This window comes from Amphiprion ocellaris, chromosome 4 (assembly GCF_022539595.1).
Source record: "Amphiprion ocellaris isolate individual 3 ecotype Okinawa chromosome 4, ASM2253959v1, whole genome shotgun sequence".
NCBI lineage: Eukaryota > Metazoa > Chordata > Actinopteri > Pomacentridae > Amphiprion > Amphiprion ocellaris.
The window spans coordinates 5,875,435-5,901,118 of NC_072769.1; the positions used below are offsets into that span (position 1 = coordinate 5,875,435).

The 25,684-nt window shown below is 40.9% G+C and overlaps 1 protein-coding gene and 1 long non-coding RNA gene across 4 annotated transcripts in view; one reads left to right on the plus strand and one right to left on the minus strand.

Moving 5' to 3' along the window:
* The first annotated feature begins 290 nt into the window (after positions 1 to 290).
* Positions 291 to 25,684, plus strand: part of LOC129348729 (uncharacterized) — a 48,660-nt gene continuing 23,266 nt past the window's right edge. For all 3 annotated transcript variants that reach the window (XM_055009783.1, XM_055009782.1, XM_055009781.1), the window contains exons 1-2: positions 291 to 2,358; positions 7,036 to 7,283. In XM_055009783.1, coding sequence (XP_054865758.1) covers positions 427 to 2,016 — 1,590 coding nt within the window. In that variant the 5' untranslated portion in view covers positions 291 to 426 and the 3' untranslated portion in view covers positions 2,017 to 2,358; positions 7,036 to 7,283. The remainder of the gene's footprint in view (positions 2,359 to 7,035; positions 7,284 to 25,684) is intronic.
* On the minus strand, positions 12,262 to 13,241 carry LOC129348733 (uncharacterized). The gene is made up of 2 exons (XR_008601389.1): positions 12,597 to 13,241; positions 12,262 to 12,482 (listed from the first exon to the last, which is right to left on the minus strand). It is a non-coding gene; the product is annotated as an uncharacterized LOC129348733 (long non-coding RNA).

A 25,684-nucleotide genomic window follows, 5' to 3' on the forward strand; every position in this document is an offset into this window, starting at 1 on the left:
TTCATATGTATTTTAAATATTAGTTATTTATTTCACCAATAACTGCTGTTCACTAATGATGACATCATCTTCTAATTCTTCCATTTTTTAAAAATAAAAGTGCTCAAGACATTTTTTATTCGTTTTAATAGTTTTATTGCTAACTTTTGTATTTGCATATATTCCAAAAAAAGGTTATTAAAGTAATCATTTAAAAAAAGGAAAGGTTTCTCTGTTTATTCATAAATGTTTCGTATGCTATTAATTTTTCTTTTCAATATTTACATAATATTTAATTTCTGTTTTTAAATAGTGTGTTATTAAATATATTTTATTTGTTTTATTATTATTTTTGCTAACTATATTGAGGGTATAAATATTTTTGATAAAAAAATTATCATTAGTCAATTTGCTGATGATACAGCCTTATTTCTTAAGAATGAACATATGATTCCTTTAGCTGTTAACAAAATAAATATGTTTTCAAAAGCATCTGGACTAACTTTAAATTTACGTAAATGTGAGATTTTGCCTGTACACCATTGTAATCTAAAAAATATTGAAAGCATTCCAGTTAAAAATGAAGTTAAATACCTTGGATTGATAATCACAAAAAACGGTGCTGAAAGGGAAAATGCAAACATTTTACCTAGACTGAATGATGTTAAAAAAGTTTTTAATCATTGGCTGAGTAGAGATCTGTCAATTTTGGGGCGTATATTACTATCTAAAGCAGAAGGTCTCTCGAGACTTACTTACCCCTGCCACTCAATCTTTACTTCTAATAAAACAATACAGACATCCAACTCCATCATTTTTAATTTCATTTGGAGGAATAAAACTCATTATATTCGAAAAAGTCAACTGGTAAAAGATTATGAAAATGGAGGTTTAAAAGCATTAAACTTTGAATCCATTATTGCTGCGTTCAGAGTTACATGGCTGAAAGAATGTTTGTCCTTATCTGACTCTTTATGGTACCACATTCCAAATAAGCTATTTAATAAGGTTGGAGGTTTAGATTTTCTTCTTAGGTGTGACTTTGACCTCTCCAAACTACCTTTAAAGATATCCCCATTTCATAGGCAAGCGCTTCAATTTGGGAAATTGCTTTTTACTCATAACTTCACTCCCCACAACACAGTGTTGTGGAATAATAGAGTAATCACTATCAATAGGAAATCTTTATTCAAATCAGACTGGTATGAAAATGGTGTATGTTTCGTACTTGACTTGATGCAATTGGATGGTCATCTGTTATCCTATGAAAACTTTGTCAGTAGATTTAGAATTAAAGTCACTTGTAAAGGGTATGAGAAAGTATGCAAGGCTATACCTACACCGTTACTTAGAATGATTCAAAATATATTACTTTATTCACCAATCAAAACATGCTTGACATCACTAGCCATTGACCACATCAATCTGTTGGATAAGAAATGTAATAATAAATGGGTTAGTCGGACATTCAACCAATTACACTTTTGCAACTTCAATTGTGATACTCGACAAGATTTAAAAAGTTCTTTTAAAAAAAAAACTTTTATTTTCTATCTGTCATATCCCGTCACGCCTAAAATGAAAGAGACACATTTTAAAATTATTTCTGGTATATATCCTGTTTCTGATTTTCTACACAAGCGTTTCCATTTTGAACTGGAAGAACTCTGTACTTTTTGCTCAGCTGAAAAAGAGACAATTGAACATCTATTTTTCAACTGTCAACATGCTATGGACTTCTGGACTGCTATACATGGTTGGATATCATTACAAATTCCAAATGTACCCCCTTTTATTTTGAATGATGTCATCTATTATATGGACAATTTGGACTTGACAATTTCAGACACTGTTAATTTTGTTATTGTAATGGGTAAATTTTTTATTCATACCTGTAAATGGAGAAGCTCCACTCCTATTTTTGCTGTATTTCTAAACTATTTCTCAGAGTATTTCAAGTCTTTAAAATTTGCTTGTGATATAAACAGGAAATCCTCAGTATTATATAATAGTATTAAAAGATCCTTGCTTTTTTAACTAAATAAGTGTAATACCTTGCCTTAGTGTGCCTAATTTTAAAAAAAGAAAGAAAAAAAAACTGTTCTCCACTTGTTCTCTCAAGATGTATGTTACAATTCTGTGAACTGTCTTGAACTGTACATACTTCAATTAATTAAATAATTTAAAAAAAAAAAAAATAATAATAATCCTTCTTCCTTGTTTTGAACGTAAAACGTTCGGCGGCACCGCCCCCGTCGCTGCGTGCTCGTTCACGTCGCGCCGTTCACAAGTGGACGCCCTGCTGCGTCATTTGCGCGCCGCCTCGCTCACGATGCGCTTCTTTGCCCGACATCCTAAAGATAGATGTTCCGATTTCAGGTGAGTTTTTGTCCCGCAGAAAGAAAACCCGCTGCGTCCGTTAATTAACGGGAGAAAATGTCGGTTGTTTTCCGGTGAGCCGGTTGTATTTCCGGCCCGTGTGTCCTCCGTACGCCGCCTGTTATCTATTGTTTATGCGACGGCCACATTCAATGCGGTTGGCAGCCTGTGAAGCAGCGCGCTTTTGTAGGCGTGTTCGTTTACTTGCTATAATGAGGAATCCTGAGTCCCAGTTATCCTTTAAGAATATTTAATATGCATTGGAGAATTGAAAGCATGTACATGGACCTTCTTGGTTTGGAAAACCACAGTTCTCTGTGACTAATACACAAGACAGTTGCTGTAGCCAACTTCCCCAAAAAGGATGCCTAACTTAACGTTACAGAGTTTTGTATGAGAATGTGCTTCTATTCAGTCTCAGATTCAGATTCAGAAAATTTATTTGTCCCCAGGGGGCAATTAAAAAGGCACGTAGAGCAGGCAGTGCAACAATGACCTAATAAAGAAATAGGGATAAATATATATACAAATCTAGAGCAAGTAATATAGGAATAAAAATAAAAAAAAGAGAAATGAGACAAAAACACAGCTTAGTAACATACTAGTGCAAATATGTCATACATAGTGCAAATATGAATGAAAAGTAGGTGCAATATGACAATAAGGTGGATGCAAGAAAGTATCACGGTGGATATAAATTGCAGAGTGCAAAATGCCAGAGTTCACAGAGGTCCATGTTAAAGTCCGTGTGTGGTGGTGGTGGTGTTATGGTTCATGAGTGGAGGACTTGGACTGCCCTTGGTACAAAGGTAGACCTTCTCCTCTGTGTCCTGCATGCAGGGCAGCGAAGCCGTCGACCAGAAGGAAGCCACTGAAATGCAGAGAAGAGAGCGTGTGAGGGGTCACAGATGATCCGGTTTGCTGGTCTACATGTTAACTGTTCATACACTGCAGACAGAGTTCTCAGAGGCAGTCCTATGATTTTTGAGCAGACAGTCAGATGGTTCCATCCTATCTGATTGGTCTAGAGTTGGAGGAACCCGCAGTTTAGACTTGAACTCCCCTAAACATCTTCTGTCTTCAGCCAATCAGGACCATCTTCAGCCTGAAGGACGGTGTGTGAATGTAGAGGTGTTTCTGCTGTGTTGTGAGGACTGAATGTGGTGTGTATGTGAGTTCCTGATAAGGCGGAAGTGAGGTGGATGTGGTGTCTTAGAGAGGCCTTGAGTATTGATGAAGTGTGTGAGCGTGCAGTGAGCGTGCACGGGTGTGTGTGTGTGTGTGTCTACAGTGCATGTTTGTGTGTCTGAGATGTCCTGAGTGTAAGTGGATGTGCTTTTCCCTCTGTTAGACCTGGTGCTATTCAACTTTGTCTTACTCCAATTCACATCGTGAGAGATAATGTTGGGGACCCTCTCATTCATTCACAGATCAACACAACTCTTTTATGTAGCATATGATGCAATGCAGTGTTTCCTGTAGGATTTTTGCAGCAGCGGCGGCGGCAGGCTCTCCGGGGCCCCCCTTCCAGCCACCACACACACAAAGAAAGAGTAGATACTGAGCAAGGTAGTTATCTGTACTTTACCTTAGTACTCGCGAGCACCCGACACAGTGCAAGACTGCTGTGAAGGTGGAGAGTATTAAGCCAGCAGTATGTTTAATAGAAACAATAAAAATAATAAATCCTAACACTTTCCTGCTGACACGAGCGGGAGGGAGAGAGCGCCTTCCCGGCCAGCGGTGACCGGACTGAACGGGACGTTTCTCGGATTGGCCTCCGTTCAGAAAAGCCGGTGTGTTCCGGCCGTTTTGGCGGTTTAAAATCGGTCAGTTTTCACAGCAGCAGTTTTCCATCGACGTGGGTTTTAGGTGATGTAACGTCAACGTTAGCATCGATGCTAACAGGCTCTCCTGTTACCTGCAGCCTGTCAGGGTGTCCTGGACAAATCCTGATTTATTTTATTACATTTTAACCAAACTTAGTAGCTTAAAAAGCCAAACTGCTGACTATTTAGTTAATAAACCTGCAGCATGGGAGATGTTTTCACCACTGGGACACCATGCTAGGTCTGAGCCAACTATTATCTGAGGCTAATTCTGCTAAAATCTCACTAGTTTACATGTTAATTTATATTTTACTAGATAACCTGGACTGGTGTTTTAGTGTTTAAACCAAAGTGGATTCCTCATTCAGCTCATCTGATCAGAATTTAAGCCCACTTCAGTGCAGCCTAATGCTTGTTAAAATGTTATTATGCTAACAAAACAGAGATTTTTAGCTTCCAGTTATTACTAATATTCAGTTTAATTAGTGTCACAGGCTTGATTCTACCAGTTGGATCTAAAATTAAACTCATCGCTCTCAACCATGTGGCATCAGGGGTTCATGTTCAGTTTATAAAATACAGTTTTGATCATCTAGTTCTTCTTTACATAACTTAAACTGCTGCTTGATACAGAAGGAAAACATGCACAGTTCTAATCCTTCAATGATTAATACAGGAAAAGATAAAAACATGATTTACTCTGATTTAAAGGTTCCCGGATACACAAAGTTGTGTTTGTTTTTTTTAAACCTTTAAAAACCCGACTAAATACATCTGAATGACAACCAAAATGATAAGTTTCTAAAAATACTAAATTACTTGACACAATACAAAATAATGAGAGGGACACAGCTGCTTATTTGGTTGCAGATTAAATAAAGGTTGAAATCAAAACAGATTTTAGATCAAATTGACCCATTTTAAAGTGAAAAAATTAAAGAAAAAATGGTTAAAAGTTTTCTTTTGAAATGAAACTTCTTCTGTGTAATCAATATATAAATATAAAATGAAAACACCGAATAGAAAAGTTTCTTAATTCATCAACATCTCACTATAAAAATGAAAATAAAATAAAATTTTTAAAACAGCAATGTGATGTAAAACTACTGTATTTTATATGCAGGTCTTTCCAAGGTACCTTAAAAAAGTGAATTATCCTCATTAAATCATGATCTGTGAGTGGTAAAGAACACTGTTGAGCTAAATATTGATAGAAATGATGAGTAATAGAGTTATTAATGAGATATAAAGAATGTTTTTGTTGGGATTTTTTGAGGGGTTTCTGCCATTTTTGAATAATTAAACATCATTGCTGTTCCTGAGAATCAAACCTAACAAGAGTGTTAATATGCTGCCTGTCATATTTAAACTCATATAAGGGTCCAGTAACATTTAGTTTAATTGATTTATCTCATTTCTTTTTGGAACCAAATGGAAGATTTGGTTGCAGAAAGAAATGATGTCGTCCTTGTAATCGTTTCCGTCACTCGTCACAACAAAAATCATCTCTTTAACTGTTTAAATCTGCATCACAAAGCTCTGGAGGAAAAGTCAGCCAAAGGAAAACACTATTTTGGATGCTTTTGTCGTTTTTAAACCAGAGGATGAATGTTATTCAGCTTTTAAAGAAGGATTTCTGGTGTTTGGTGCAAAATGACGCTGCTTCAAGTCATATCACCCAGACAATTTCATGTTCTCCATGAAAAATTAGAGTTGATTGTAGTGAAATGTTGTACAAGTGAAAGCTAAAATAATTCCGCTATTTGACAGCAAAAGCGAGAGAGGATTTAATTCAGTAAAATTACCAGATGTTGCTGTATTTCCATCACTAGTTCTTTGTTTCTACCAGTTGCTTCACTGGTTTTTCTTTAAAAAGAAATACAAAGAACATCAACATCTTGTTTTTGTCGTTTTGTGTCTCTTTTTGGCATTTTGTGTTTCCTTTTTGTCATTTTGTGTCTCATTCTTGCCATTTTGTGTCTTGTTTTGTCATTTTGAACACATTTTGAGTAATTCTCCATGTCTCCAGACGTTTCCTCTACTCTGCTCATCATCAGTAGAAAGATGTTTCACCATGCTGAATGGATCTCCAACTACTTGCTCCTCTGTTCACTGTTTCTGAGCCGTGCTGCATTTATTTATTCATCCAGTAGCTTTGGTTTTACACTCATATTAATTTTTTAACAAATTTGGGGGCATTTTATGTGAGTTCATGTAATTTCAGACAATTTTTAAGTCATTTCTGACCATTTTCTACATACATTTTGCACAAGTTTGTGTAATTTTGCAAACATTTTGAGTCATTTTGGATATGAATATTTCCATTTTTGCACCCTCTCCAGTCTTTTTACCATTTCTGAGCCGTGCTGGATTTATTTTATTGATCCAATATGTTTTATTTTCCTCTCATGATCATTTTGAACAAGTTTTGAGTGTTTTTTTCCAACCATTTTGGACAAGTTTATTCTACTTCAGTGCATTTTTGTGTAATTTTGGACAATGTTTGACACATTGTTTTAAACCATTTTGCACAATGTTTGTCAGACCTCTTGTTTTTGAGCCGTGCTGCGTTTATTTAATGGATCCAGAGTGTTTTATTGTGTCTCCTTTAAGCTGCACACGTGCTGCTGTAAACCTGAGGAAGCTGCAGACAAACATGTTGTTCACTTCCACATTTGTAGTTTTAGTAAGTACCAGATGTGTGGTGGAGTTTTTACTGGGGAGATGATTGTTTCTGCAGTTGCTATCTTTTTTTCCTCCTTCTCTGTTTGTGAAGTCACAGTTGAGATGAATTTATTGAGTTTTTAAAGCAGATTAATCTCTACTAAATGCACCTCTTTACCTCCAGATGACGACTGGCAGGAGGAGCACAAGCGTCTGGATGAGCTGGAGGCGGGGCTCGGCCTGGGAGGAGGAGGAGGACTGGGAGGATAACCGGACTTAGGAGGAACCCAACACTCTTCCTTCTCCTCCTCCTCCTCCTCCAGCCGTCTGCCTCCATCAGCCGGCTGCCTCCATCAGCCGGCTGCCTCCCCCTTCCATCCTCCCTTCCTCCCCTCGGCTTCTCCTCGTCTTCCTCCAGGCTGCCTCCACCAGGTCAGAACTTGTTCCTCTTTTATATTCTATTTCTATTCTATTTTTGATTGGTGGTAGATTAGGAACCAGATCAGATAGATCCATCATTCTTTTTGCATATTAAATCTGGGCTGTTCCACTAACATTTCACACATTCACCAGGTCTCAGAGTGCTTTTTGGTTTCAGTGATGGGTTCATAAAAATACACAATAAAGCGCACATAACAGAAATCCTTATAAACCAGACCACGGGAGATAAGACATAAGTCAAAATATATTATTAAAACTTGGGATAAAAGGGTTATATTGATGTAAATCAAATAAAAATACTCCCAAAAATTGCCGTACAGTCTGTAAAAATGTAAGAATAAGTCCTTTTGCACTGCACAATGGTAGATCTTAAAGGGTTCAAGCTCACTTTTCTGTAAAAACTGAAACTTCAATCTCACTGGTGGCACCAAGGAACAAAAAACTTGGAATTTTATCATGGGATTTTTTTTAAAAAGGAGGAATTTTTGTAGCTTTTTGCACGTTTTAGCACCAATATTTGTCTAAAAACACCACAGAGAGACTCTTTCCTCTCAGTTTCTTAAAACCTGCAGCAACAGGATCCATATTCTGAGAGTTTTATGCTTTACATCCTATAAACTGTTTAAGGTTATTAATTATTAATGATTATAAATGAAGGATCAGGTTCTTTTACTGTAGGTGAGCTTAGATTATCATCACATGGACTGAATTTTCAGTGTGTTTTCAGATATTTGGTGACTTTAATAAGCTGCTATTAGTTTGGATCAGGGGTGTCCAACATGCGGCCCGCACGCCAAAAGCGGCCCTCCAGAAGATATTAACTGCAAATTGTAAATTTGTAAAACTATAAATTTGAAATGATTTCTAGACCATGACTATGGAGGACTAAAAGTGCCAAAATTAAATAAATAAATACATCATTAAATAATTAATTAAATATGTCATTAATTAATTAAAATTGGAATTAAATATTTCATTAATTAATTAAAATTGGAATTAAATATGTCATTAATTAATTAAAATTGGAATTAAATACTTAAATGTGTTATTAAATAAATATATCATTAAATAATTAAATATGTCATTAATTAGTTAAAATTGGAATTAAATATGTCATTAATTAATTAAAATTGGAATTAAATACATAAATGTGTTATTAAATATGTCATTAATTTATTAAAATAACAATTATTTTAAGTAAAAAACATATTTCATTATTTCACGATTTAATTAATTATTTCATGGTCCTTGTGTTGCAGTGGATCATGAATTAATTTTATCTGTCAACCTCGCCCGTCAAAGTCCGTGGGCGGGACTAACGTGAATCTAGTCTAATCCACTGCTTTTGTCTGCCTTGAAACCGGAAGTAGAAGTCTTTCTAAACATGGTGGCTGTGTAGAGGGAGAGTCGCTGTGAACTTTCTAGAGAGTTGGTGAGAGATCTTTTAGACCTTGCAGAGTATGTGGAAGCAGGACCTGCTGACCGCGAGCATGTAGCGTGTAAAGCAGAGGAATTTATTGAAGTTGTTGAAGTTATTTCCGCACTTTCCGACCAAGATGTTGACCGTAGAGTGACTGCAAATTTAGAGGAAGTACTCCGCCGGTTTTCTGGTACCAGGGTGCAACAGGAGCACACACAGGGACCAGGGCGTTTGGCATACCGAGGGAAGTTCTGGAACATCACGTTCTTTGTGGATTACCAGCCTGTCAAATTGCAGCGATGCTCGGAGTGTCGAGCGCTTTTCCTTTAGGACCTACTCGGCGCGGCACGGCTCCGCTCGTCTTTGTTTAGCCGCGATTCCACAAGCATCTACTCGGCACGGTACGGCTCGTCTCATCTTTGTTAGCGAGCGTTTCCATACGGACTAATTTTCAGCACCTTCTCGGCTGAGGTTCCCAGCGAGCTGAGATGAGCCGATAATGTGGCGTTTACATAGTGCAGGCCACTGATTGGACAGGGAGTGACGACACAGAGCAACTTCAGCACGAAAACAAAATCCTGCATTAAAAAATGACTGTAAACAGCGACGGTGTGCATTGCTCTTCACGAAACTCTCTGTTCTTCATAATTTTAATGTGACAGCCAGACCTGTACCGTGGGTGAATGAAGAGGTCGAGACTTTGTCTTTGGTGGTGGACCAAAGAATACAGAGAGAGCTGGACGGAGAAAGTTTATCAGGAGGTCTCTGAGCGGATGGCCGCTCACATATACAGTAGACTGTATATAAAGAGGACAGAAGCAGTGTAGGGAGAAGCTGAAAAAGCTCAAAAGTGACTATCGGTCCACCCAGGACCACAACGGCCGGCGTGGGTCAACCAGGAGGTGTTGGAAGAGGTTTCATGGAAGCTATTTACTGGCACCGCACCGGCGAGCAACAGGAGGGAGACTCAGCCGCTGCATTGTTGGAGACGTTCGAGAACGGTGAGTGTTTTGTGACTTCAAGAAACTTATACATCATTTATTCCATTGGTGGCAAGCTTCTTTTAAGCAAACAAGTATTTTTAGAAAGTAACGTCGTTGTCTCCTGGAGCAGACAATAAGATAGCTAGTTAGCCATCGGCGCTAACTCCATGCTCTGCTTGTATTTCGTGCTGCTGTTTCTAACGTTTAGCTCTCAGAAGCTAATACTTCAGTCAGCATGCCGTGTTTTTCTTGTACTTAGAGTGAGTGTTTATTTCTGTTCAAGAATCCCTTTCCACATGCGAAGCCTACTCCACCTCCGTCGCGGAGCCCCCGGCTGCCCTGTCTCCTCTCCACCACCAGCAGCAGCTCCTCTCCAGCACCAGCTTCGACACCGACCCTGTCAACAGCACCGTCTTATCACCGGTAAGACACGGTAAACAGAGAGCATGGTTGATTTTCGCATTATTATTATTACTACAGGTGTAAATGCCTGCAAGCATGATCAGAACAGTGAGACCAACGACCAAGAATTCAGGCAGGTGTAAATGCAAACTGTGCAGCAGCCAGCTCAGGAACGCCTGATGAAAGCTACATGTAGCTGCAGTGACACATAAACAGAACACATGCAGCTGCATTTATTTTCCATTGACTTAACAAGTAAGTCACTCTAATTAATTTACGTTCTGGTGCAGTGTAGTATTGCAACCATTCTTCTTATAGTCACTAGGTAGCTGTGAAACTGAATGAAAATATACATAAAAATGAGAAAACACAGCTCTTCTTAGCAACTCCAAAATGTGCACAGGATGAAATGAAGTTCACACCACGTCGTTTTTGTTTGTGGTGGAGGAGTTACTGCTTGTGCTTTGGTTAAAGCGAAGAGTGCCAGAAGTTTATTAAAGTATCAAAGACATGATCATGATTGAAAATGGATGGACGGGTGGCTAAACACATCACATCATAGCTGTGGAGTCCTTCCAGCTCCTGGGGACTACAATCTCTCAGGACCTCCTGAAAAAGGCTCAGCAGAGGATGTATTTCCTACAACAGCTGAGGAGACATGGCCTGCCACATGAGCTGTTGATCCAGTTCTACACTGCAGTCATCCGATCTGTCCTGTGCACCTCTGGATCAACCACACAGCAGGACAGAAACAGACTACAGCCCATAGTACGGACTGCAGAAAACATCATCAGAGACCCCACTCACCCTGGACATTTGGACTACAGAGCCCTGTACACAAAAATCACCACTACTGTGTTTATAGCAATTACCATTTTGCTAATGTGTTCATACATTCCAGTCTAGCTGTACATTTCTGTTTATATTGTGTTCTATTTTACTACTATTTCTTTTTCCTCCCTGTTCCTCTTTCTATAGTTTATTTTTTATTATTCTCTTCCATATTCCTAGGATGACACCAACAGCCGAAACCAAATTCCGTGTATATTGTGTACTTACTTGGCCATTAAAGCTGACTCTGATCACTTTTCTGTCTTTGGTCTAGGCAAGAGGAAAGGGGGCCACAGAAAACTGGACCTTCCTAGCGTACTTGTGGAGATGCAGGCTGAGGAGGAGTGGAGTCATGCCCAGCATGATGAGAACATCTGGTTGCTCCTCAGCGAGGCAAGAGAGAATGAAGCGGCCTTGCAGCGGGAGGAGATGGCCCAGAATACTGCCTTCAACCAGTCATTCCTGGGTGTGCTGGGGTAGCTGGGTAGGCAGTGGGCAGCCGGCGAGTGTGAGCGAGTCCACCTCCCATAGACTTGAGATTTACAAGTGCTGGTCATATAATTAGAATATCATGAAAAAGCTTGTCTTTTGGACAACTGTCAGGTCAGCAGTCTTCCCCATGATTGTGTAGCCTACAGAACTAGGCTGAGAGACCATATAAAGGCCTTTGCAGGTGTTTTGAGTTAATTAGCTGATTAGAGGTGTCTTCAATATTGAACCTTTCTACAATATTCTAATTTTCAGAGATACCAAATTTGAGATTTTTGTTAGTATTCAGGTATAATCATCAAAGTTAAGAGAAATAAACATTTGAAATATATCAGTCTGTGTAATGAATGAGTATAATATACAAGTTTCACTTTTTGAATGGAATTACTGAAATAATGAACAACTTTTTTCATGATATTCTAATTATATGACCAGCACCTGTAGTTGTATATAGTTTTACTTTTAGTCCTCCACTGTAGGAGAGGCCCACCACAGTTTGTACTTTGCACATTGTAAATAGTTTTGATTTTGCTGCTGACTAATAAACTATTTTGTGACTTATGTGATTGCATCATAACTTCTCATTTTGTCTGTTAAGACACTGGTAGAAAAAGAGTCAACAGTCTGAACCAAACAATTCTATATTCCCTAATAATGTATTTGTGTTTAATGGGATTTAACATGTTTTAACACAAACTCCTTTATGGTTCATAATTCTGGTGACTGAATTACACCAAAGCAATACTGATTTATCAAACTGGAATTTTCTTAAAACAGCTGTTTTAATGTTTTGGCGTTTAATTTTTTATTTAATCTTGCTAACCTTCACAAACAAACAATAGTATAGACACATCTACAAAAGTTTATTGTCAGAATTGCATTAAAGAAAACAATAGCGGTCCGGGGACCGAAAAACAGAAGTATAACAAGAAGAATAACTTTGCATGACACGTAGTGCATCAGTGCATCCTGTACATCTCTGTCCTCCTCCTCTACACCTTGTGCCACTGCAGGCTCATGTGCTGCTGCTTCAGGTAAATCCCATGAAGTCTCATCAGAGAGCATCTGAAACACATACACAGCATACATATTTTAATACCTAATAGCGACAAACTGCAGCCATTACAGGGTCGTTCACAGGACTGATACACGATAGCTAGCGAACTAGCATTAGCTTACCCTCATATGTCGTCTCGTTCATATCCTCTTGTCTTCGGCTTGATACTGCTTTATCGCCTCCCAAACTCTCCTGTGTGTCTCCTCAGTGTTTCGACTCGTCGCTCTCAGCTTTCTCCGACTCTTCTATTACTCTGAATCTGACAGAAAGCCACAGACCGAGCAGCAGGTGTACTATCGCCTCCATGTACATTGTTGCATTGCGTTTGTGTCGCACAGAAATGACGGTAAGGGACTTTCGGACCGCCGTGCTATGACGACTCCACCCACGATGAGGTGGTTCTCAATGTAATGGAAAAACAACTAAACCGAGACGAGCCGTGGCGCGCCGAGTAGATGCTAAAGGAAATGCTAAAGGAAAATTTGTCTTGCACCGCATGTATCAACATTTGGGAAAGAGGACCGAGTCTTTAGCGGTTGCTAATAAAGTTTTGTTTTATTGAGTATCCAAACCAACGTAGAGGTGAATAGCGCCACCCAGTGTATCGGAATGTGTTCACAAGCTCTGCGTCAATCCATTATCTGGAATCGATTTGCCTTGACTTGATGTGCAGGGTAACCAATCAGGTGTTAGGATCCGCCCACCGACTTTGACGGGCGAGGTTGACAGATAAAATTAATTCATGATCCACTGCAACACAAGGACCATGAAATAATTAATTAAATCGTGAAATAATGAAATATGTTTTTTACTTAAAATAATTGTTATTTTAATAAATTAATGACATATTTAATAACACATTTATGTATTTAATTCCAATTTTAATTAATTAATGACATATTTAATTCCAATTTTAACTAATTAATGACATATTTAATTATTTAATGATATATTTATTTAATAACACATTTAAGTATTTAATTCCAATTTTAATTAATTAATGACATATTTAATTCCAATTTTAATTAATTAATGAAATATTTAATTCCAATTTTAATTAATTAATGACATATTTAATTAATTATTTAATGATGTATTTATTTATTTAATTTTGGCACTTTTAGTCCTCCATAGATTTCAAGCGCTTTGTTTGGAAATTAAAACTGAAGTTTCTTTGAACAATTTCTTATTCCAGAAATCAAACAACACAGAGCTACTTGGCGATGCAGCAGTAGAATTAGGAGGAGGTACCTCAAGGTTTGTTCCAGGAGTCACTCGTGGCATTTTCTTCATGGACCATCTGTACTGTGAAAGCTGTGACAGAAAAACTCTGAAGCTCTGCTTTTACTATTTTCAGATTTAATTTTGAACCCATGGAGGTTTTATGTTGGGAAAAAATCCTTCAAGAAAGTGAAGAGGGAGTTTTATCTCATGCATTTGACACCAGAACATCTTCTCTGTTCCAGTTGTTCCAATTTCCAGTTTTGCCCACTTGGTCATGGTGCCGTTTGCGTCGCTTCCTGGTTGTTCCGAATGCCACGAACTCTCAGCCAATCACATCGCTCTCTTGTTTCAATTCAGGCTGTCGAGTGTTTGACAACCAATAGGAGAGCCTGGTTGTTCCAATTAGGTCATGTGACCACGGAATTTCCCAAAAAGCATTTCTTTCTCTCATTTTAAACAAATAACTTTGCAAAATTAAAGTTTCTGACAGACATCAGTCAGACTGACTTTCCTGTTGTGTGTTTTTAATCTGCTGTGGTGAATTAATTGTGCAACGATGTAAATAATATTAATAATAACTGGGGAGTTATTAAATTAATATTAATTACAGTTTAATTAATGTAACTGTCAATGTGTTCGTTTACTTGCTATAATGAAGAATCCTGAGTCCCAGTTATCCTTTAAGAATATTTAATATGCATTGGAGAATTGAAAGCATGTACATGGACCTTCTTGGTTTGGAAAACCACAGTTCTCTGTGACTAAAACACAAGAGAGCTGCTGTAGTCAACTTGTTTCTGCTGTGTTGTGAGGACTGAATGTGGTGTGTATGTGAGTTCCTGATAAGGCAGAAGTGAGGTGGATGTGGTGTCTTAGAGAGGCCTTGAGTATTGATGAAGTGTGTGTGAGCATGCAGTGAGTGTGCACGGGTGTGTGTGTGTGTCTACGGTGCATGTTTGTGTGTGAGATGTCCTGAGTGTAAGTGGATGTGCTTTTCCCTCTGTCAGACCTGGTGCTATTCAACTTTGTTTTATGCTAATTCACATAGTGTGAGATCATGTTCAGGACCCTCTCATTCATTCACAGATCAACACAACTCTTTTATGTAGCATATAATGCAATGTGTATATCAGTATTAAGCCAGCAGTATGTTTAATAGAAACAATAAAAATAATAAATCCTAACAAACCCTCCATCAAAACTTAGCTTTCCTTCCTCCTTTTACCTGATGCTGCTCCATACAGCGGAACCTTACACAGAGGAATCAAGGTTAATGAACTCCAGTTGTTCCAGAGCATCATCTGAGAAGTGAACTGCATATTTTAAGAGCGAGATCTGGCAGGGAGGAGAAAGAGCTTCCTTTGTCAAGCTGCAGTTATGAAGCGGCTAACTATTGTGCACAGGCATGGTGTAGCTCCCCTCCAGTTTAAACACGGACGACAAGGTGTTCTTTTCTACAGACATTTATTTCCGATGTCATGCCGAAGTGTCGATGCCGTGAGAACTAAATAAATAAATATACAACATATAAGTCGAAGTACAAATTTACAATAACAATTAAAGAAATGCACAATAAACACAAACGACAGCACAATGAAAAAATAAACATAAGTTTTTTACCTCATTGGCCGCATAAACCTTTGGGGAGAAACCTCCAACTGAAAACACTGCATTCTTCCTCCGTCTTCTCATTCATTCATTACAATGACAGGTACACTGCTCCATGTGGTGAATGATATGTGTCTCTCAATAATCTACCTGACTACAACAGCGCAACAATATTAGTTCTACAAGAAAGGTTCCATTTTCAGAATATGTTCAACTTTGTATGTTTTCATCTTTTTAAACCTATTTATAAGCAAAAAAAAGGATTAACTAAATCATTCCTATTTTTAATCCAAAAAATAATTAAATGAACTTACATTGAATACTTGATTGTGATGACAGCTACACTCCCACCAAATCACTGGTGATTTCCTAATTAACTTGCATCCAAAAACTCAAACAAAGGTTTTGTGAGACCTGAAGTAGGATAGAGACTGCAAAGTTACATTACTCAGCCTCAAGAAGAGTGACTGTTTTGTGGATAGGCCTCTCTAGGTAGACCAGCTTATTGAGTCGCTGTCCTCGGTTGTCCAGTGCTGAATCACTGATCAGTAATTTCAGCTTTCTCACACATCCATCTTCACCTGGGTATACGTTTGTGACCTTAGCCAACTTCCATTCATTTCGTGGTGCAGTGTCGTCTTGCACAATCACTATATCACCGATTTTTGCGTTTCTGTGTGTCTTATGCCATTTTTGTCTTTGCTGTAGGTTTAACAGGTACTCTTTCTTCCATCTGGACCAGAATTCATTGGCTAAGTACTGCACTTTACGCCATCTTTTGCGAAGATTGAGGTCTTCCTTCACAAAGTCTCCAGGTGGAGGCAAGATTATTGAAGACTTCATTGTCAAGATGTGATTGGGCGTAAGAGGCTGTGGCTCAGCTGGATCATTAAGTAAGTGTGTTGTTAAAGGTCTACTATTTATGATTGCCATGACTTCATAGAAGTAAGTTCGCAAAGAGGAACCATCAAGTCTTCGGGATGACTGATCCAGAATGGATGTCAATACACTTCTTATGGTCCTGATTTGCCTTTCCCAGGCTTCACCCATTTACTTGCAGATGGAGTGTTCATGACAAACTCACAGCCCAGTTGCTTTAGGCATTCTTGGTCCATTTCCCTCACAGCTTCCAGGAACTCACGTCCGTCACCAACAAAGTTAGTTCCTTGGTCAGATCGAAGTTGCCGAATGTTTCCACGTAGAGCAATGAAAGCGCGAAGAGAATTGATAAAAGCATCAGTCGTTAAGTCGTCGAGTAGTTCTATGTGCACAGCACGAGAACACAGACAAGTGAACAGCAGACCATAGCGCTTCAGCTTTTTTCTTCCCTCCTTGACATAGAATGGGCCGAAGCAGTCCATCACGCAATATATAAAGGGAGGAGTTGTCTCCATGCGCTCACTAGGCAAGTCTGCCATTCTTTGTTGCTCAGGGCACCTTCTGAACTTTGGACACTTTACACATTTATGGATGTATGATGACACAGCATGACTGCACCCAAGTATCCAAATGCCATTCGATCGTAGCTCATTCATTGTTAAGCCACGCCCTTGATGCTGCACTTGTTCATGATAGTGCTTAATGAGGAGGTTTGATATGTGACTGGTCTTTGACAAGACTGCTGGATGCTTGATATGTGAATGCAAAGCAGCATGTTCTAGCCAACCTCCCACCCTCAGGATTCCTTGCTCATCTAAGAAGGGATTTAGTCTGTACAGTCTGCTAGACTTGTCCTCAGTTGATAATTCTTTCTTGTTCTGAAGACTTTGGATTTCTTCAGCGAAGGCTGCTCTTTGGACAGTACGTATTATAGTTATTTCCGCATCCTGTCTCTCTTTGATACTTGTGTCTTCATTGTTCCTTGGTATTAAGCCCTTAAGTTCCTTGACTCGTCTAATGAGTCTAGCAATAGCTATGACTAACCTCGACCAGCTGGAAAACTTTAGGAAGCGATCGAGCAGTGTATCCTTTGTTGCCATGGTCTTGTGCACAAAGGCCTTACAAATTTCTGGATCTTCAACTGCAACGTCTCTCACCTTGATATCTCCACTGGGAAGCTTGTCATGCCAGAGAAAGTCGGGACCGGTAAACCAGTTAGAAGCAATGAGCTCCTTCGCTGGGAGGCCTCTGGATGCATGATCCGCAGGATTTTCTGCAGACACGTGACGTGTCTCCATTGACTTGGATTTGAACTTTCCTTGAGTCGCTGAATGCGGTTTGCTACAAATACATGAAACCGTGTAGCGTCATTACTTACGTAACCAAGGACGACCTTTGAGTCCATCCAGAAGAACTCCTGAGCTTCTATATCCAACTCTTTCTGAGTATGTCACTTGTTCGAACAGCAACAACTGCTGCTGACAGCTCTATTCTTGGCACTGTGGTGACCTTTGTGGGAGCCACCCTGGCTTTTCCCACGACTAAAGAACAGCTGACTTGTTCTGATGCACTGATAGCTCTCAGGTAGGTACACTGTCCATACCCAGTGACACTTGCATCTGAGAAGTGATGCAGTTCGTATTCTTGAACTTCTTTGAAACTTGCTGGAATGTAACATCTCTGAATCTTTACTTCAGCTAGGTTTTGAAGGTCCAATAACCAAGATTCCCATTTTGGCCGAAGGTCATCAGACAGTGGTTCATCCCATCCGATTTTGTCCTTACACATTTGTTGAAGTATTTGCTTGCCAATTAAAATGAATGGTGCTACAAAGCCGAGCGGGTCGTAGATGGAGGCCACAGTTGATAAAACTCCTCTTCTAGAGAGTGGGTGCTCATTCACCACTACTCTGAATCCAAACTGATCTGAACTGACACACCATTTAACACCTAAGGCTCTCTCGATCTGTACCTCACCCAAAGCTAAGTCTTGATTTTGTACAGTTTCGGCACACTCTTCCTTGGGAATTGAGGCAAGTACCTCTTGGCAGTTGGAAACGAACTTGTGGATTCGTAGCTTGCCAGTGCTGCAGAGCTGTCTTGCTTCACTGACCAACTGAATTGCTTCATCCTTTGTTGACACACTTGTCAGACCATCATCAACATAAAAGTTTCTTTCAATGAAGCGAATGGTTGCTTCCTTGAAATGACCTCGTCCTTGAGCTGCCATGTGTCTGAGGCCGTAGTTTGCACAACCAGGTGATGAGGCTGCCCCGAACAGGTGCACTCTCATACGGTAAACTGATGGTTGAGATTGAAAGTCTCCGTTGTCCCACCAGAGAAATCTCAAGTAGTCTTGGTCTTCTGCTCGCACATGAAATTGATGGAACATACGTTCAATGTCACACATTCTTGCAACTGGACCCTTGCGAAACCGACACAGAACACCAACCAAAGTGTTTGTTAAATCTGGCCCTGTGAGCAGGTAATTGTTAAGTGACATGCCTTGAAATTTTGCTGAGCAGTCAAACACGACTCTTATCTTTCCAGGTTTCTGTGGGTGATACACCCCCTGGTGTGGGATGTACCAGGCCACAGCACGATCAATTTCATCTTCAGGGACCTTCTCAGCGTCTCCTCGAGCAATTGTTTCACTCATAAAGGCTATATAGTCCTTGTGGTATTGCTTGTCTTTCTCAAATCTTCTTTTTAAATAACTGAGACGGTGCTCTGCACATATCCTATTGTTTAGCAGATTTGGTCTGTCTTCCTTAAATGGTAGAGGCATTTCACAGTGACCATTGGCCTTGATTTTGATTCCTGCCTCCATTGTTGTTATAAAACGCAGATCCTCTTGAGAGAAGTGAGCGTCTTCAGCGGTCCTTTCATTGAAGTCGGACTCAAGTACCTTTATTACATCTGGTGGAGTGACTAATTCTTTGACTTGTGTTCGGCATATGTACTGAACTTCACTTGTGAGATCAGCGGACTGAAGATGGGGTTTCACTTGTCTCACAAAGATCCTGTGGCTGCTTCCGATTGAATGTCCATAGTCAACACAGGGATCAACACAACCAACTATACTCCAGCCAAGGTCGTTTTTTTGAGCAAATGGCTCATTGTCTTTGCCTGACACAACTTCTCTAGGTAACAGGGCCTGTGAACAGTTGTAACCTATGAGCAGACCAACATCACACTCAATTAAGGGCGCAATCTCTTCAGCGAGGTGCTCTAAGTGAGGCCATGCCCTTGCTGTCTTTGGTGTAGGAATATGACTTAGATTAGCAGGAATAAACTCTCTTAAGTAAGTAACTGGTAGAGGAATTCTCTTTGCTGAATAAAAGCCTCTGACTTGCAGCCCAGTTAACTTCTGACTTGGAATGACAGTACTTCTGGATGACAATGTGGAGAGCTTTAGCTGCACAGGCTCTTTCTGTGTATCCAGAGTTTCTGCCTTTTCTTGCAAGATGAAAGTGGTGTCACTTTGGTTATCCAGAAGAGCATATACAAGAACTTCATTCTCTGGGCTACTTGTTGTTGACAACCACACTGGAATAATTGTGGAGGTGTAGGTGTTGTTCCTGTGTTGCACCACCCGATTAGATGTTGCTTCATTTGATGTTTCAATAGCCTGTTTAGACTCAATTCCTTCCCCTGACCTTTCCTTCTCTTTAGAGTATCTTCCATTCTTCTTTTTTTCCTTATTATGTTCTTCTTTCCTTTCATCTTTCTTAGTGCGGTCTTCATGTAAACATGTTGGATGTTTTCTTTTACATGTTTCACACACACTCCTTCTATCACAGTTCTTTGAATGATGTCCTGGTTTCAAACATCCAAAACATAATTTTTTTGTTTGTACAAAGTTGACTCGTTCTGTGATTGACTTTTCCATGAACTTTCGACAGTTGTGTATCGCATGGTTTGACTTGTCACAGAAGAAACACACTTTAGCCTCTGATTTTTCTTGAGTGCTGCTTGCTAGAACCTTTGCACCAATATTTCGAGCCTTTGGTGTTTTCACCCTTTCATCATCACTAGATTTCAGCGCATGAAGAGAAGTAACAGGATTACAAGCTATTTTGGACTCCCTCGTTACAAACTCCACAAACTGACTGAAGCTAGGGAATGTCTTGGTTGCTTCTTCAGTTTCAGTGACCTTTCTGTTCCACCTGGCTATCAGCCAGTCAGGAAGCTTGGCGAGCATCCTTTGGTTTTTGCTGCAGTCCTTGAGGACTTGAAGGCTCTTAATCTGAGACATTGCTGCTTGACAGCCCTGGAGAAAGTCTGAGAATTCTCTTAGTTCAATGCTGTCTTTGGGTGCTATCTTTGGCCAGGAAGTGAGCTTATCTCTGAATGCTTTAGCAATCACAAAAGAACTTCTATACCTTTCTTCCAGGATGTCCCATGCTGAATGGTAAGCTGCATCTGTACCTAGCAGGAAATAACTCCCAATGGCTTTCTTTGCAGGACCACCAACATACTTGCGAAGGTAGTAGACTTTCTCGTTCACTGGAATGTTCTTTCTTTCTATCAGCGTTTGAAAAGACATTTTCCAGTCCTTGTACTTTAATGGGTCACCGGTGAAAACAGACAGTTCTGGTACTGGAAGACGACTTGCATTAATGGACTCTGCTATTGCTTCGGCTAGTGCTACAGTGCTATCTCGATGGGCACTGGCAGCAGGTTGTGCATGTGTAACCTCTCGTGTTGATGCCACGTGATGCACTGAAGGATTTGAGTTAAGTGCAGGTGCATCCTGCATTAGCTTGCAGTCGTGTTGTCACGGGGGGGCCTGGAGAACCCAAGCGCAGACACAGAAACTAGCAGACAAGTAAATAGAGGAAAGAGTTTTATTAAACTAGATAACTAAACCAATACATAAAATGGAGAACCAAACTGGGGGGACCGAACTAAACCAAACTACTCAAAACTCTACAAACCAACACTAAGAATGCAAAAATGGACATCTACAAAACTAAAGTGAATAAACAACACTATGCTAAAGAGGGGTACTCACAAGATGGGGGGAACTGACACCGGAGGGGGAAGACAGGCTGAGGGAAACCAGGGGTGGACAGAGGCGAGGCAGGAAAAACAGGCTGGAGACTGAAGCGGGGCTGGTGAGAATCCGGTAAGAGAACTGAGTCCATATGGGGAAAATCCAGGAGGGGGTAAAACGGAGTCCAAAGGTGGGGAAGCAAAGTCCATGTGGAAACTGAATCTCGGAGGGCAACAGAATCTAAGAAGGGAATGTGAATCTATGATCCGGCAGGGAGTGAATGAACGGGCAGAGCTTAAATAGGTGCAGGTGAGGTGGAGAACAGGTGAATAGTGTGAACTGATTGCTGCAGCTGAAACTCATTGTAGCAATCAGCAAACAGAGTGCAGGCAGGAGAAGCAGGTGAAGCAGGAGGGCGAGAGACAGGGAGAGAGAGAGACACGAGGGAGAGGTGATGGACAGAGCCAAAGAGACAGGACAAAACAGAAACAGATCAGGACCCAACGGAGAAAGGAGGAAAAATGGGGAAAAGGAGGAAGAAAGGCAGAGGCTGGAGCAGGATCATAACATGTGTAGCAATTGTGATATCTCTACGACTGAGTTCACTTCTTCTTCATAGACTCGGAGTCGTGCCTTTGCAGCGTTCATTGTCTTAACTGTCTCTAAGCGCTCTATCTCTCTGCGCTTTTCTTCTAAAGCCCTTTTCCTTGTAGCATTTTCAGCTTCTTGTAGTGCAAGTTTTTGTCTATCTGCAGCTTCAAGCGATTCAAGCTCTTGTTTCTTATATTCTATGTCTTGTAAGACCTTTAAAGTAGCATGAGTTGCAGCTAGCTCTGCTGCAGCTTCTTTTATCGCTATAGAGGACCGATTTGAAAGCCCTGTTCTTATGCTTGAACTGCTTACAGAACTCAAACTGTACTTCTGAGATGTTGCAGATGAAAACACTGAGTCAGTTTCAGGCCAGCATGATTCTTCTTTATAAGGGTGCTTTCACACCTACGTCTTTTAGTCCGCTTAAAGCGGACTGGAGTCCGCAACACCTGCAAGTACGGTTCGTTTCGGCTGATGTGAAAGCATACCAGATTTTTTTGGTTCGGACTAACGAACCGCACCGAGACCACTTTCGGGAGGTGGTCTCGGTCCACTTCTATGTGAACTCCAGTTCGGTTCGCTCCTGGTGAGAACACAAACCTGTCTCCATTCAGACACATAACATAACACCGATCACTCAATCCATTACTTACTCTAGATTCCGTCCTCCTAATGTGTCCCACCGGATCTGTCACCTCACACATTAGTTCTTATTCACCTGCTCTCAGTACATCTCCCCCCTTTTGCTTAGTGTCCACATTTCTCCTTTTTCCTTGCAGTCTTTTACAATCAAACCGTTCTTGCTTCTGCATTAACAAATACTAAACATATTGAACTTCAGATCCAATTAACATTCAAGCACTTTTACAATGTGACAAATAGTATTCAACTACTTTTTCCTTCTTTCTCCCTTTTTTTTCTTAATGTTACAACACTTCTGTATCCAACCATTTAACAAAATATGGCATGGAACCTGTCTAGGGGTCAGGGTCGACAACCTGGGTCCCCAGAGCTGTGCGGGGATTATTCTGCCCCGTGGACCACAGCTTCCTACTCTATGAGTGGTGGTTATAAGTCCAGTCTCTGCGGAGTGCGAACAACCCGCCCCGACCTTGTGACTGTGGTGCCCTCAGGAATCACTGCTGACAGTCCCCGAGTTGTTGGTGTTCTTCACCCAGACCCTTTGTCCTGGTGTGAGCTCTTGTTTTATCCGAGCTTTGTGCCTCTTGTTCAACCAGGAAGGTTGTTTCTGTTTCAGGTCCTGGTCTTTACCTTGGAACAGCTGAAGGTTTGGCCATCTTGGTTGAAGTTTTTCCTCACTGACAGGTAAGGGTGTCCTGATATTACGACCCATCAGCAGCTGTGCAGGTAATGAGCCCTGTGACAAAGGTGTGGCTCTGTATGCCATGAGAGCCTTGTGTGGATCCTCCCCCTTCTTAAGGAGAGATTTGACCGTCCTTACAGCCCTTTCTGCTTCTCCATTACTTTGAGGATAGTGGGGGCTTGTGGTCACATGGTTGAAATCATAGTCTCTTGCAAAGGCTGCAAACTCGGCTGCTGAAAACTGAGGGCCATTATCTGTGACAAGAGTTTCAGGGACCCCATGACGTGCAAAAATGGCCTTCATTTTGTTGATCACTGGGACTGCAGTTGTAGAGGCAAGGTTTGCAACTTCAATGTAACGGGAAAAATAGTCTATCACTAACAGGTACATGGCACGATTCCACTGGAAGAGATCTGCTGCAACGCGCTGCCATGGCCTATTAGGGGTTTGTGTCTTCATGAGAGGCTCTGGTGCATTGTGAACCTCCTGTGCGCAAACTATGCAGTTGTCAACTTTGAGTTTGATTTGTTTGGTCAGTCCGGGCCACCATATGGACTGTTGTGCTCTGGCAATGCATTTTGTCATGCCCTGGTGACCGTCATGTACCCTGTTCAGCATTTCCTCCTGCATTTTAATAGGAATGACAAGTCTTTCACTTTTCATCAATAGTCCATCTGCAATGGACAAGTCTTGGTGGTATTGCCAATACGCTTGAAGTTCATGTGGGAGAGCTTTCCTGCTGGTAGGCCACCGTGTTTGTACCAACTCTTTCAGTCTCCTGCATGTATTGTCCATTTCCTGTGCCTGTCTGATTTGTGCGAGTTTACATTCTGATGCTGGCAACTGTTGCAGAATCTGGTTAATAGACATGCACACATCCTCTTCCAGTTGCTTGTCCTGCATTGTAGGCGGGGCTTGGATGGGTGCTCTGGACAGCGCATCTGCCGTGATTAAGTTCTTTCCTGGGACGTGTTCGATTTTGTATGTGAAGTGAAGCAGTCATAATCTGAACCTTAAAATACGAGGTGGCAAATCATCGAGCTCTGCTGCCTAGTAGGGAAATGAGAGGCTTATGATCAGTCTGAATCAAAAAGTCCATTCCTACCAGGTAAGACTGGAAGCGTTCACACGCCCAGGTCAACGCCAGTGCCTCTTTTTCAATTTGGGCATATCTGCGCTCTGCGTTTGTCATGCTTCGTGAAATAAAGGCCACTGGATGCCATTCTCCTGTTGGTTGCTTTTGCGACAGGACCCCACCTAATCCAAAGGAGGAAGCGTCAGCTGCAACTTTTGTCTCTCTGTTCAGACAATACTGAGAGCCAGGACCGTGGGAGAACTCAGTTCCTGCCGTAGTTCATCAAAAGCACACTGCTGTGCTGTCCCCCAATCCCAAATTGTGTCTGCTTTGAGAAGCTCTCTTAGTGGCTGTGTGAGTTCAGCTACACACACAGCTACAGTTCACTATGCCCACAAACCTTTTCACATCAGCAGCATCTTTGGGTGTAGGCATCTCCTTGATTGCCTTGATTTTGCCAGGGTCTGCTTCAATGCCCTGTGCTGTGATAATGTGACCCAGAAACATAACCTTTTCTACTGCAAACTGGCACTTGTCATTGTTGAGGGTCAGCCCCTCCTCCTGAAGCCGCTCTAACACTCGGTGCAGTCTTTGGTCATGCTGTTCTCGAGTGGAACCGAAAACAAGTATGTCATCTGCATGACACACAGTTCCCTCCAGTCCTGTCAGCATTTGGGACAGTCTCTTTTGAAAATGTTCAGGTGCTGACGAGATTCCGAATGGCAACCTTTTGTAGCAGTATCTTCCAAACGGGGTGATGAATGTGGTCAACGGGACTGACTCTGGGTGGAGAGGCACCTGCCAAAATCCCGCTGTAGAATCCAGTTTAGTGAAGACCGTTGCACCTGCGAATCTGGCCAAAGTTTCATCTACAGCAGGCAGTATGTGGCGTTCTCTACAAACATACTTGTTTAAGTGAGTCATGTCTGAGCAGATTCTGACCTTTTCATTGGGCTTGGGGGCCACCACCATTCCAGCACACCACTCTGTTGGTTCCTCAATAGCCTCAATTACCCCCATCTTCTCCATTCTCTCCAGCTCTGTCTTCACCTTGTCATATAACGGCAGTGGGACTCGTCGTGGCAGTGACAATGCATAAGGCTTGGCATCATCCTTCAGTTTTATTTTGTACTCCCCTTTAAGGAGGCCCAGCCCTGTAAAGACTTTGGGGTACAGTTTTTTCATGTCAGCCTCCAGTTCCTTAACACTGTCTACAGGGTGAAGCAGGCCTAATGCTGTGATAGCTGGAAAGCCTAGCAGAGGGATGGATAGTCTCTGTATGATGTACACTGGCTGTGTTGTCATTTTGTCTTTGTATTTCATGACAGCATTGAACTGACCTTTCACTTTCAGGGCTTCTCCACTGGGACCACACAGGGGCTTCTCCGCTCTGGTGAGTGGTCCATGCAGGTCTTTTGAGTAGATGGCAGCTGGTATTACGGTTACATCAGCTCTTGTATCCAGTTTGAATGTCACATTTTTGCCATTTACCTCTAGTGTCTTTTTCCAGT